The 13,970-nt window shown below is 38.9% G+C and overlaps 1 protein-coding gene across 1 annotated transcript in view; it reads left to right on the forward strand.

Moving 5' to 3' along the window:
• Positions 1-3,484: 3,484 nt before the first annotated feature.
• Positions 3,485-13,970, forward strand: part of LOC110051581 (atrial natriuretic peptide receptor 1-like) — a 31,324-nt gene continuing 20,838 nt past the window's right edge. The window contains exons 1-6 of the mRNA XM_020757626.2: positions 3,485-4,262; positions 9,406-9,712; positions 10,945-11,255; positions 12,111-12,246; positions 12,858-12,944; positions 13,437-13,586. Coding sequence (XP_020613285.2) covers positions 3,780-4,262; positions 9,406-9,712; positions 10,945-11,255; positions 12,111-12,246; positions 12,858-12,944; positions 13,437-13,586 — 1,474 coding nt within the window. The 5' untranslated portion in view covers positions 3,485-3,779. The remainder of the gene's footprint in view (positions 4,263-9,405; positions 9,713-10,944; positions 11,256-12,110; positions 12,247-12,857; positions 12,945-13,436; positions 13,587-13,970) is intronic.

A 13,970-nucleotide genomic window follows, 5' to 3' on the forward strand; every position in this document is an offset into this window, starting at 1 on the left:
ATACATTCAGTGTCCACAGTAATTGCGAGGCATTTGAAGCAATGCGCCCTTAAGGGCGTTTGCGCGAAAATGTTCTACTCGATACAATTCCTTCAGACTTCTACTGCGGACAGCTAATGAATTACTTGTTTCAGAAATGAAAAAAAAAAAAAAACATTTGGGGGTCACGGACTTCGTTTAACAGATAAAGCATGTGAAACACTTGTCTGATTTTGAAAAATTAGCGCGCGTAAATCAGCATGGTCTCCAGGGTTTTTAGCTTAAAATATCATAGATGAATCAACGAAGACAAACTATCCAAGTAGTATTTTGTATAAGTGAATCCGTTGCGTGAATAATGTCCAAATGGTGGCAACGTTTTCACAAAACTTAACCCTTCAAGAGGCATTTGAAACCGTCGCACAGATAAACGAAGAGCTAAAAAGAACGGAATTCGATGGTGCATTTTGCAAAAAAATTGAAACTTCTAATCGATAGATTTTCTTCATTTTTCGCTAAACGTAGAAAATCGGCAGAGAAAAGGATCCATCAAAAGAAAAATAGGGGTCACCGAATGTCCAAGATCCTTAAATCCAGGCAAAGCTATAGCAATGGCCATCTGCTCTATCATCGGTTCATTTTATCACTTAGCGCGCGCGCTCGATGCTTGACGTGGCGCGTGAATTTGCGTGCGCAGTGAGGACCCGCAGAAACAATTAGCGCGGACGTCCTGATAACAGTGAAGTTGTTTTTTTGTTGTTCTTTTTTTTTGAGTTCGTTGAGAAACGAATATAAACACACAAAGATTGTCAACTGATTTTTCTTTCAAGCATATGTATAATATTATCGAACTCAGAAATTCAGGAATAACACGAGCGATTCGTGAAATTTATCACCGGCATGCACTCCGGTTATAATCAGATTTTTTTCATCAGGTCCCCAAGGCACCACGAATTGATTTTAAGAAATGAAGATTTAATGCTAACGTCGAAGTAAAGGTGATATTAAATTATCTGGAATAAGTATGCGACTTGAACGGATTTAAAGCGAATTTTGCATGACGCGCTCGATGCATGACGTGGAGTGTGAATCTCTTTGCGCAGTAAGGATGGACAGAAACAATTAGCGCGAACGTCCTTAAGGTAAACGTGATGGAGTCCTTTTGCAGTGCTTTTTCCACGCAGGAGAACTAGAATAAATGGACACGGGATATTTTTTCAGGAAGCCTCCTGGGAGAGGGTTTGTTGCCTGCGCTGAACTCCTGCCCAATTCAGCAAGGGGAGGTAGCAATACTCCAGGTTGCTTCACGCTACAGACACAAGGATAAGCTCTGATGGTGAGTGCTATTCTGACCCGAGAAAACACAGACTTGGTCAGACTTGGCTCTCCCATGATCGCATTTAACTCAGGAAATCCCTCAAATTTGCTTTAAATCCGTTCAAGTTGCATAGGCTTATTCCATATCATTTAATATCACCCTTATTTAGACGTTAGCATTAAATCATCATGTCTTAAAATTAATTTGTGGTGCCTTAGGGACCTGATGAAGAAAGTCTGATTATAACCGGAGTGGGTGATAAATTTCAGGAATCACTCGTGTTATTTCTGAATTTCTGAGTTCGATAATATTATACATGTACTTGGATAGAAACTTGAAAGAAAAATCAGTAGACAATCTTTGTTTATATTAATTTCTTGACGAACGCAAATAAAAAAACAAAAACGAAAACAACGTTACTACAATCAGGACGTCCGCGCTAATTGTTTCTGTGCATCCTTACTGAGTACGCAAATTCACACGCCACGTCATGCATCAAGCGCGCGATAAGTAATAAATGAACAATGATAGGGCAGATTGCTATTGCTGTAGCTTTGCCTGGATGTAACGATCTTGGACATTCGGTGACCCCTATTTTTCTTTTGATGGATCCTTTTCTCTGCCGATTTTCTACGTTTAGCAAAAAAATGAAGATCTATCGATTAGAAGTTTGAATTTTTTGTAAAATGCACCATCGAATTCCGTTCTTTTTAGCTCTTCGTTTATCTGTGCGGCGGTTTCAAATGCCTCTTGAAGGGTTAAGTTTTGTGAAAACGTTGCCACTATTTGGACATTATTCACGCAACGGATTCACTTATACAATAGGATACTAGGATAGTTTGTTTTCGTTGACTCATCTTTGACATTTAACGCTAAAAACCCTGGAGACCATACTGATTCACGCGAGCCAATTTTTCAAAATCAGGGTAGTTTTACACACGGTTTATCTCTTAAACGAAGTCCGTGACCCACAATTTTTGTTTTCATTTCTGAAACATGTAATTCATTATCTGTCCGCAGGAGAAGTTTGAAGAAAATCTACTGAGTAGAACGTCCTTAAGCAGATGGAGAACGGACATTTTTAAACTGCTGATTTTCCTTCACATGTTTAATTTCGTTTTGTTTCAGCTTATCTTAATATCTTCGAAAGGCCTGTCCTTTGATGAACATTCTGCTATGTTCGATCAGGTCCCAGCACTATTATTTTATTCTAAAGTTGCAATTGAATCTCTTGTTTTTTTTGTTAGAGATAAACATGGAAGCAAACGTAGGATATTTTAAAAAAAATGACAACAGACACAATGTCTTGCCGGTTGGTGAACTTTAGTTATTTTCGTAAAACATTAATATTTACTGTTTTTACTTCGGTCAAAAGGTCAAACCTTGCGGCCTGTGTTATTTGATTATTCAAATAAACTATTTTCAGTGCTCTTATAGATGGGTTTGAATAATTTTCAAGAAAAAAGTCGGTAACTGATGAAAACTGTTTCACTTTCAGCAAATGATAACTTGAAGTAGAAACTTGTAATTTATTTAGGTACTCAATCATAATACAATACAGTATATGGTATTTTAAGAGCCCCCCCCCCCCCTTTTTTTTTTTTTTTTAAAAACATTCCAGTCGATCATCTCCTGTTACATGAGAGATGCCGAAAGATGTCTACTCCAACCCTATGAGTCACATTTACAGTTAATCGTATGGTAAAATTTTGATTGGAATGGACTGTCGGTAAAAACTATTGCTCACTCCGGCTCGTCTAAGTTTAGAAATAATGCCCCCTTAAAATCCTGCCGTCAGGCTCGCTAAGCACTGAAAAAAAAAATCGAACTGAACAAGTTGAAAACGAACATGTGGGTTCCTTTGGAGTTGCGAGCCAGTTCACGAGATCCCTAGAGCGCTATATTTTCCTGTTTGGAGCCCTGCTTTTTTACAAACCGAGCACCGCGCGGCGAAGATACCTGATCACGTGAAGAAAATGCCACGATTTTCTGCCCCGAGCGACTGTGAATCTTTTGCTTTTAATATTAGAATTCAACTTTCCGGCCTCTTTCCGCAAAATCTATTTCCCAGTCCATTCCCGTGTTCTTTCCACTAGCCATCGTTTTACCCCTTTTTCCATCAACTGACATTCGATCTATTTAATTAATATAACATCTGTTTACTTTTTAACTTCAAAAAACGTTCTTAATCGACGTCAAATTGAGAATGCGTTTTTCTCTCCTTTGCTTTTACAAACACAAAGGACGGTAAATAAGACAATGAAAAGATCAAAGGAAAGCTAAATACTTCACTTAAACGAAACTTCCAAAGAGATCTTCCTATTGGTCTCCGTGGACACCGTTTACTCACCAAATGAATTGCATTTGTAGGGATTAGATTAAGCATAAATTATTCATCAAGGTACTAAAACGGTGTGTAGTTGACGAAGTTTTGTTGCGGTCTCGTTTATAGGACGCGGTCATCACTCAGCTCACACCATGGATGTCACGAGCCTTTCCAAGCTCGACGTGTTCAAGTAGGCACAGTACGGCGCTAACCGAGCGGGTGAAAGAAATGAACTCCAGAACACTACTTTTGGAGTCTAGCAACTGCAACAAGTTATGGCTTCAAGCTTTGTTTGTTTTGTCCTTACTAACTACACGATCAGAAGCCGGTGCTATTACTGTGGGATTTTTATTACCCTACAACGTGTCGGCTAATGTTTCTGGCGCTTCTGTACTATCGGCGAATGAATACGCCTCGGCGTTGCCTTTGGCAGTTGAAACGGTCAACAATGACTCATCGTTGCTTCCTGCGCATCAAATAACATTTGTGTGGAATGATACACAGTGCGACGAAGAAATTTCTGTTAAAGCGATGCTTTATCAGTTGGAGAAAGGGGTGCAAGTCTTTATTGGGCCTGGATGTACTTGTGAGACACAAGCAAAGCTGGCGGCAGCCGCAAACGTCCCGATGGTTTCATATGTAAGTACAGAATAAAATAAACTTAGTTACTAGCTAAAAGGGTTAACGATGCAGTTGTAGCTGAAGTCTTACTGCGACCACCGCTGTCAAACAACCGTTGCCTTTATGAAAGCTGCAATTGCTCCTTCAATAAATTCTTTTCATGAGAATTACAGCGTGAAATTGAGCGGTAAAGTACTTGCCCTTGATGGGGTTACTCGCTGATCTGAAGTGCTGTAGTTGACCGGACGAACTGAGTTTGTTTGGTACATTGTTATATAACTGAGTTCCAACTCAGTTCACTTACGAAATCGCAAGGGCTGCGGATATTCCACAGAAATCAAATTGGTAAAGTCTCATTCTGACCGGTGAATGATATAAATACTTTTGTACTTTAAATTCTTGCACGCGCACACGGTTGATCATGTCTTAAGCAGTTAATGAAAAAAAATAGTCTTTTGGAAATTTCATTTGACCGCTAGATCACAGAGAATGCGGGCAAACACACTTCAATTGTGTACTCTGCGTGCGGGCGAGAAATTCATTGTAATGGGTACAAGCTTCGGGCGGTTCGACAATATACCACAAACACTCGTTCAACTTGTAATTTTCGCCCGCTTTCAAAGAACTTTCTCTGCTTTTGTTATGCGATAATAAACAAAACAGTGGACGTGAATAGGCTACATAGAAGCTGCTATAAAAAAACATGTAGATTTGTGTAAACACAGTTCAACTCAGAAATCGACAAGAGCCGTGACGAAAACGTGAAACAAAATGCAAACTTTGTCTTATCGGTTAGTTTCCGTCTAGGATTACTGAAGTTTCGTTCACTAAGATGCGAGATCCTCAAAGGATATCATGAGATCTTGCAATAACAATAGCTTCAAGAAGTTCCGAAGCTTATAAAATAGTCTTCTCAGTAGATTTATTCCGGCTAATATGCATACATTTAGTACAAAAAAACATCATTACATTCCCTATTTACCGAAAAATTCGCCCCGATTTGATAATAATTTAGCGAAACATTATTCTGCGGAAAACCGCAGCTTAACACGTTACACCGAGTCCTTTTGGGCAGCAATTACAAAGACCGAAACAAGTAATCTTTGTCCTGCGGCCCTCGTGTGCTCTGCGATGCTTATTTGTGCGTTTCGATTCCATGTTTAAGTTGACATGGACATGTTAGGCGAAATCTTGTCACCGTTGGGAAAGCGTACATTAGCAACTCTTAGCTGATTTGAAATAGTTTCATTAGCCCCATAATTTTATTGCTCAGACTTTGTATTGCGAAACAGTTTCTGATAATACTAGGTCGTCAATGGCAAGCGAGGTTTCCTCTAAAAACCTCTTTTGATGTTTGTGTTTAACGCTTATCTGTTAAAGGTCCTAAATGTGGCATATCAAAATAATTTCATATTCAATCCATAAAAGCAACACTTTGACAGAATTCAACTGACTTCGAAAGATGCCAGTGAAACATCCTTATATCAAACGGGAAAGGTCCAAACCACCGGTTCATCACGTCAAATAATGCAAATGTAAATTCGACGGTTTCGATCGAGATACTTCAGTGGTGTATATACCCACCCGCGCTGTTCAATCAAATTACATTCAACTATCATACAAAACAGACTTGTACGATTTAGACAATAAAATTCGCCACCCCGTTCATGCACGTACAGAGCCAACATTTCGTCGACTTTTGTCGTTTTCGTGCCATTGACAGAAAATAAGTCTCATAAGGAAGGCCTCAAAATATGCCGTTATCAAAATTCCAAATTCCGTGGCTACGATCGTTAAATTGTCAGTGAAAGAAAAATTAAAATAATTTACCTAAAATTTCGCAGCGAAAAGAATAATTATTAGCCAGAGAACAAGTTATCACTCAGGAGATTCAGTTCGACTAGTAAGCTGAAAAACAGAAAGGAAACACTTAAAAAAGGAAAACAATACGACAAAAACCCAAATATAACGACTAACTTTTTTGGCTAGAAAAAATAATCTACATCAGATAGATCTTGATTTTACCGTAATTTCGTGCCCGCAAGTTTTGGACTTATCAATGGTTACTTCACCTTTGTGTTTAAATTTTTAGGATAAGGGAAAACTGGCTAAAAGTATACCGTTTCTAGTTTGCTATAAAAAACTTCTCATCCTCATATATAGCTACTTCTTTTTGTTTTTTAATAAAACTGAAGTTAGAAAATGTGTTAGATCTTAGATCGCTCGTGATAAAAATTCCACCTGCATCTTAGTTCAATTTGGATATTAATTTATGTGCCTTCTTGACGTTAAGAAACAATTTCGTGGCGACTTATTATAATATTGACTTGCAAATTGTGACGAAAACTTTCATTTCTGTGCGGCTCTCTACATGATGTGTTAAATTCTTAACAACCAGAATTTAAACTGTTTATTAAGTAGCGGCATCATTTTGAAGGATTTAGGTTGTCTGAACAAATAAATTTGAATATAGCAAAGAGAAATTATATATCATCATTTACTGAGAAGGATGTAAAACGAAATTGACGTGAACTTTGAACGCGCAGACTGCATTGTAAACTATTTGATGGGAAAATCGAAGCAATGTTGACGTTTTTTAATGTATAAATTGATATTGCTTTCCCCTCACATTTCGTGAATCATCAGGCTATCCATAGATCTTTTAAAGATCTGATAGCAAGAATTACATCCGAAAATAAAATTTTAAAACGTGCTCTCTTCGTAACTTGGATCACCATCTTCGAATTCCGTCGTTCAGTACAACAGACCGAAATGATTTGAAGTAGAAAGCTAACCATACTTAAAGCACTATAAAGTTCACTTTTCATTTTTGTTGTTTATAGCTGGTTTTATTATTATTATTATTATTATTATTATTGGTTGAAAACTCTTGAAATAAACTTATTCAGGTTAGACGCAGTGTAGACGGACTTTGATGCAAATACAATGAGTTTATGACCCATTATCGAAAAATACCGCTTCGTATTAACCGAAAATATGGGAGTTGTTTCCCCGGGTCATTACCTGAATATGTATTTCTCAATAACACTTGCAAATTGTTTTAAAACAAATCCCTAAGATACAGCTTTTCGGCGATAAAAGACCGAATTATGAATTATTTATCATCCATATGCCTGATTTTGACTTGTTTAATGCGCTTATGGTCTCATAAAAAATATCCGTCAATAAAATTGCGCTGGGTAATTTTCACAATTATTATTCGAGAAGAGAAAAATTACAGCATCCTCGCATTCATGAATTTTTGATGATTGTTAAATTGAAAGGAAAACATTTTTCGTCAGTTTTATGAACCTTTAATCACCTGCTGAGTGACGTGTATATTTACTTCAAGCGGGGAATAACTAAATTCGTATCTAAGAGGGAATATTTATTGATATTAACAGTGCCATAATTCTCATTACACCTGCAGCGATTAAAAGAGGAAAGGAAATAGCTTTCCACGTTCGTGACTAAATGACAGATTGAATAAGACAAGGTTTTTGGTGCTGTATAACCTCTGTAGAAAAGAAAAGACGAATAAACATTAGATTGCAATTAATCCTCGAGCGTCAAACTGCAAAGTTTGATGTACTTGTTTTGGCGAACCCTTCCTTGGAACTGTCCTTGTCGTTGAAGCCGATTCATCCTAGTTATATGTGAACAGGCTCCTTAGAGAGGTATAAGGCGAAAATGAAAAAGAGCGGAAAGCTCATTTAAAGCAATTTTTCCATGAAACACGTACGCAATGTTATAGTGAATAATTAAATGTGACAAGGCTTTTTAAACAATGCTTTGTACTTGTGGGTGTAGAGAAAATTAAACAAAATGATGAATACATGGAACGTATTTTTTTTCTTTCTTGATAAGAAAGTTCTACACTCTTGATAATTCGTATTTTTCTTCCGACGTAATAGTTTCTTTGATCTCAGTCGCCCACGTTCCCCATTACACTGTATGGAATTAAACAGTCAATCAAAACAATACTGCGAATTTTTGCAGTTGATTAAAGCTGCATGCCCCCAGCGGTTTTATTTATCTCTCGGACAATTCGTGATGTTGATTCCGGGTTAACCCCTGTCGATGATTTATGTATTTCTACAGCCGTGTTTCTGTCGCTGTGTCGTTGCATAGAGACAGTATCTCCTCCCACCTCAACTTCCGCCACAAAAGATGGAACGGGTAGGTTAAGCCTTAACGGGCAAACCTGAAGAGGTTTTTTTTGTCGGCGGTACTTGTACACTTGTTTTAATGAAACAAGAAGCGGGGATTTTGGGCGTAGCAGTTCCGGCCTATAGAAAAACTCGTGCCAGTGACGCCGGTGTTGGGGATTAAGTTGATTATGGGTTTCCCTTCAACAGTCACGACAACTGGAATGAATGAAACCTTGTGGTGGTTTTTTGATGGAGACGGGCCAAAGAGCACGCGATGTTTACAGGGAAGGGAATACAGAACACGCGAGTGGGTTTACTTTAATTGTACTGAGTTTAAAACTTTGAATAGGGTGCGTCAGAAGTAGGGTAGGCATATTCAAGTATTGCCAATTCAAGGACAGTCCCACGCAGATCTGTTTTTGAAGAAAAAAAAATAACTGTCCATGATTAAGTAAACTAGCATGGGTGCTGTAATGACAGGATGAAACAAGAGTAAACCTATACCGATCTAGTGGGAACTAAGAGAATCTCAAAGTTCTCCCTCCCTCACCTCCTCGATATCTTCTTCCGAAATCAACAATCAATCCGTGAAAAAAACAAACTGCGTAATTTGCCTAATAACTATGACATGTGACACACAGGACACCAAAGGCAGACTCCCTCTGATCCAGGTTAGCTCTGTAAAATCTTGATCAAACTAACTCACAGGAAGTGACAACAGATAAACTATTAAAATTTAGTAACAAAAACTTTATTCTTTTAGCGGAAAAAAATTTTCAGCGGGAAAAAAATCTTCGTATTTTTAACAAATAACCTGGAAGACAACCATCGGCAGATAGTCCATCCCATGGCAGTGCCACAGCACTAGCCAAAACTGAACAGCCCCCCCCCCCCCCCAACCCCTAACCCAGTCTTGCGTATGTGCTGTTACAGACACGTGCCTCCAAATCAAGACAGGAATTTAAAAAGATCGCTATTCCTAATTGCTTTGGCTGATTTTACGTCCACAGATGTGCACAGATGAGAGGCTTTCGGATAAAACGCTTTACCCGACTTTTTCACGCACAATCCCACCTATCAGCGGACTCGTCCCACCTTTGCATGCTCTAATGAAACATTTCAACTGGACTCGTATTGGGCTTCTTGCTCAAACCACTCAACCATGGTCTCAATGGAATGCGTTAGAAAAGGGCTTAAGAGATGGAGGCTTAGTCGTGGGCATCGTTCGGACGATGACATTTGGTGTCCATTACAACGCCACCAGCTTGGTGCCTGAATTTGAGGAACTTCTTCGCAGTACAGCAAACGAGTCACGAGGTAGATTCTATCACTATAAAATGAAATCACTATTTTTGTTTACCTTCGTCTATTTAGTAGAAACTTGCCTCAGCTTAGTACAAATCGTTGAATTTAATTGGTTCTTTCGCTGGTAGCAATCGCACATCCGAGATTTAAAGCGCGGCATTTCTTCCATCTACACAAAGTGATGCTATTTCTACATTTAATATTCCTTATAATACTCACAAAGTGTACCAGTCATATTATATTTCAAATATCGGCCAATCCATATATGCTTATGTAGCACTGCCCAACACGCGCGTAGTTTGTAAAGAACTACCATCCCTTAAGGGGTGAGTATCCTTACCGCGAGTCGTTGCGTGCTTCGAAAACAGGAGGTAAGTCCGCCCTGGTGAGCCACACGGTTGCTCATGTGCAAGCTTTGACGTGCGCATAAAGTATCTTTTCTTCCTTTTACCTAAACCAAATGCAGATGAAAAATCACAGACAACAATTTGTGAGAGTAACATGACCTGAAGCCAAATTTCTCAAAAGTTGTCGACAGATTTCCACAGAAAATATCGAGTTTAGTATTAAACATCTAATCTAACATTAGGATATAAATGGGAGCTGTCTCCTCGCATCCGTTTTTTTCAGTTTTAAATTTGGCCGTCGTAGAAACGCAGTGTGGTGATCGCGCGCTGTTGTTTTGTGGAAAATGGCATAGAAATGTACCAAGAATTATAACGTACGCGCGTAGCCATTGTACTTGTCGTATTGCCGTTGCCGTTGCGGTTTGACTCCCTAAAATCGAAAAAAAAAAAAAAAAAACCCTGCATAGGAATGAACACACAAACAAGCACAAAGCAAACGAAAGCCCAACCGGACAAAAAGACGGTGGAGAGTATAGAAAACATCTGTGTTATGAATCTTCACCATCCCGCAATTTCATCTCATGCAGTTTTCTTGAGGGTCGCTTGGACTATCCACGCATCGCGCGAGTAACATCCACGGAAGAACTGAGTACCATGTCTAAAATAACTTAAGATGGATTACCTTTGAAATAAGCCTATATGGAGGATCCACTCTGTTACCTTGGTCTTTTCTTGACCAAGGTTATAGTTGCACATGTACCGAGCTATTAATGACATTAAAGCATCCCCACCTACTTCTAAGGCAGTCTTTTTTTATTAAAGATCTCGTAAAGCTTACCTCTCTGTAAAACGTTTAACATAATATGGTCAAGACGAAAATAACTTTATATTCCACAGTTATCATTCTAGCCATGCGTTACGCCTATGCGCTCCAGGCCTTGAACTTCGCCGCAAAACTTGGTTTCAACGACGGTCACTTTGCATTCATCGTGTTCGACTTGGATTTGGACCTCGCGGGAAATACCAAGAAAAATATCACATTGACGTGGGGAGAAGATCCAGAAAACCGGACTGCTCTGGCCTTTCAATCGGCTCTGCTTATTTCCGTCAACAACAGTGTAAGCACGGAATACTTGAATTTCACTGAAAATGTGAAAAAGAAGAGTGCGACTTCTCCTTTTTACACAACCGTGCATCCGGGACACACGGTGAGTGTTTGACAGGATTAAGCTAAGTACAGGGATGTACTTTTGGTATAATATCTCATTAACAGACCTTACTAAATAATGGTTATAGGAGTGAGAATAAAGACAATGGTTAGTCAATTAGTAGCTACCTATCGCTGGCCATCATCCTTTATCAGCAGTTCCTGTTATTTCCCGAGTATGTTCAGCACAATATGACCATGCATGGCTGTTTGTTGCCTTGTGATCATGTGACTGGCGCAACTCAGACTTACAATCATGAAACAGTCGAGCCTTTCCCCTCGAACACCTCTATAGTATGAACACCTCATTTATGGACAGTTCATTCACATGGAATCCCTGAGAATTCATATAATCTTTACCTAGTCCATATCGCGGACGCTAAGCCCAGCCCTTTTAGAGTCCGTGTTATGGTCTCATTTAGGGTTTTCGCGACGAAACGCCACTGTACTATTTTTAAACGTCAAGATATCCTTTTGGGTTACACCCGAAGCAATGAAAAAAAAAAAAAATAAACACTTTTTGTCAGTTTTAAATTGGTATTTTTTAAAGGTCAAATAAAGCTCGAACCATCACCGGATTAGTCTCCTTTGGGGGTTTTTCGACGACAATACCCCACATTTTCACAATGGACTGTCCCCTGCATCCCGGGCTATGTCCAAAAAAGATCATGTGCAAGTTCATTTGTTTTCAATATTCAGTTTGATCTCAAATTTGTGATCTGTTGTAAACCCATGTTTTCTTGAATAACACATTGTTGTAACGTTATGTGGAAAGGGACACTTTTTGCATTAGAAATAATTGAGCCTATTAGTGAGATCTTTAAATGTTTCACATATACTTTACTCTCGTTTCCAGCCCCCCATAGAGGCGGCCTACTTGTATGATGCTGTGATTCAATACGCTGCTGCTTTGAATAAGACGTTAAATAAGGGCGGCAAAGTTTCCGATGGAGAGGAAATCACGCAGAATCTGATGGGCCACTTCTTTAACAGTGAGTAGTATCTCACTGCCAACTTTGTAATTTTTAAACTACATGTAGGTCGTAGCTAAAATGGACACAATGGTTGGTTGGAAATATATAACCAGTTTCCCGGTGTCCGTATGCCGGTGAGGGAAAAGAAAAGGGGAAAATGAAAAAGGTTAATAGCGAGGGCACCTCCCTTTTTCGCATTGCTTTCTAGGGTTTTCAATATTTCTTCACAAGAAATTTAAAATACCGAATGACTTGTTTTCTGGCTCTACCTGGAACAGGCTCTAAGCTTTAAAGTTCCTGACCTTCCAAGGGTAAAAAGAGATGATTTGAATTCAAAACGTGCGAAGTTAGTGTACATAATTATATGACACACCCAGCGTTGAAATAGTACAGTACCAACTGATTTTAGAAAGGAAGCCACAAAGTTAAAAGGCAAATCACTTCAATGGCAAATAAATTCCCTCACGAATCGGACAAATTATGAAACGCATGCATGTTTTCTAAGCGCAAAATTCCCCAAAACTGTCCTTTCTTCTCCCCAATACTTCCGTCTACGAAAACGTGGCCAAACATTGCCTAGAAGAAAAATAAACGAGATTATTTGACTGCTTGTTTTCCTTTCTTCCAAGGTATACTAGGTTACGATCGTTATATTAACGCTGTCGGAGACGCAGAGTTCAACTTGGTTTTGATGGATTATAGAGAAAGTAATAACGGTAAGATGTTCAGCCGATTATGATTTGAAAACAGGGCTTTAAATCTGTCACATTGCATGAAGGAAACTGACTCGTCTCTAGGTTTCTCTTGCGAAAAATTATCATTAAGACGTGAGTAACGAAATGACTGGTGACGAGTCAGGGAAGGAGTGGACGTTCCTTTAGGAGCGCAAAGCAGAATTAATCAGCTTGCAAGTTTCTTTTCCTAAATTGTTTACCAAAGTTATTTCACAAGATTGTCAAATAGGCACCGACCTTTAGACGGCGCTATTAAACACTACTTTTATTCTTTTGTCAGTTTTTTTACTATTTGACACAACCGGGGGCTGACTGTTAAATTCTGTTTTACGGATTTTGTTGGCGCAAAATGAACAAGAGTTCTCGCATTCGTTTACTGATGATAGTACTTCAACTAAACGGGCTGAAATCTGTTTTAAAAACTATTAATTTCCATATGAGTATTTTCTGATTACAGTAATGTTTTCACTGCAGGAATGTTTCAGCAAGTTGGAAACTTTGTTGTTAACAGTGCAGGAAATCACAAACTTGTGTTAGATGACTCAATCATTTGGCCCAATGACGCGTCTGCACCTTCCTCGGATGTACTGAAGTGTTGGTCCTGTGACGAACATTGTTATAACGGTAAGAAGACAGTAGACAGAGAATTCATAAAGTAGACTATTAGTCAGGTTGAAAAACACCAAAGTGGGAATAATACATCGAACAAAAGAGAGTGTCCGTCAGCTCATTTTCCAAACACCGATAAGAGAGTTGAAAATACGTCGCACAGCGCAGTCACGGTAGAAAATCAGCAAAGTGGGAAGTAATATATCAAACACGAGATGCCGTGTTTTACCAGATTTTCCAAAAACCCAGAAGAGACTCGAAAATACGTCGCGCACTGAAGTATTTTTGAAAAAAAAAACATACACCCCCGAGGTTGTTGGAGTTAATTTTAATGGAATCGTGAAGGACGACTGACATTGGCTGACATTGGCTGACACTGGCTGACATTGGCTGACATTG

The sequence above is a fragment of the Orbicella faveolata genome, unplaced genomic scaffold, assembly GCF_042242905.1.
Source record: "Orbicella faveolata isolate gen_17 unplaced genomic scaffold, um_ofav_v1 contig_2, whole genome shotgun sequence".
Taxonomy (NCBI): Eukaryota; Metazoa; Cnidaria; class Anthozoa; order Scleractinia; family Merulinidae; genus Orbicella; species Orbicella faveolata.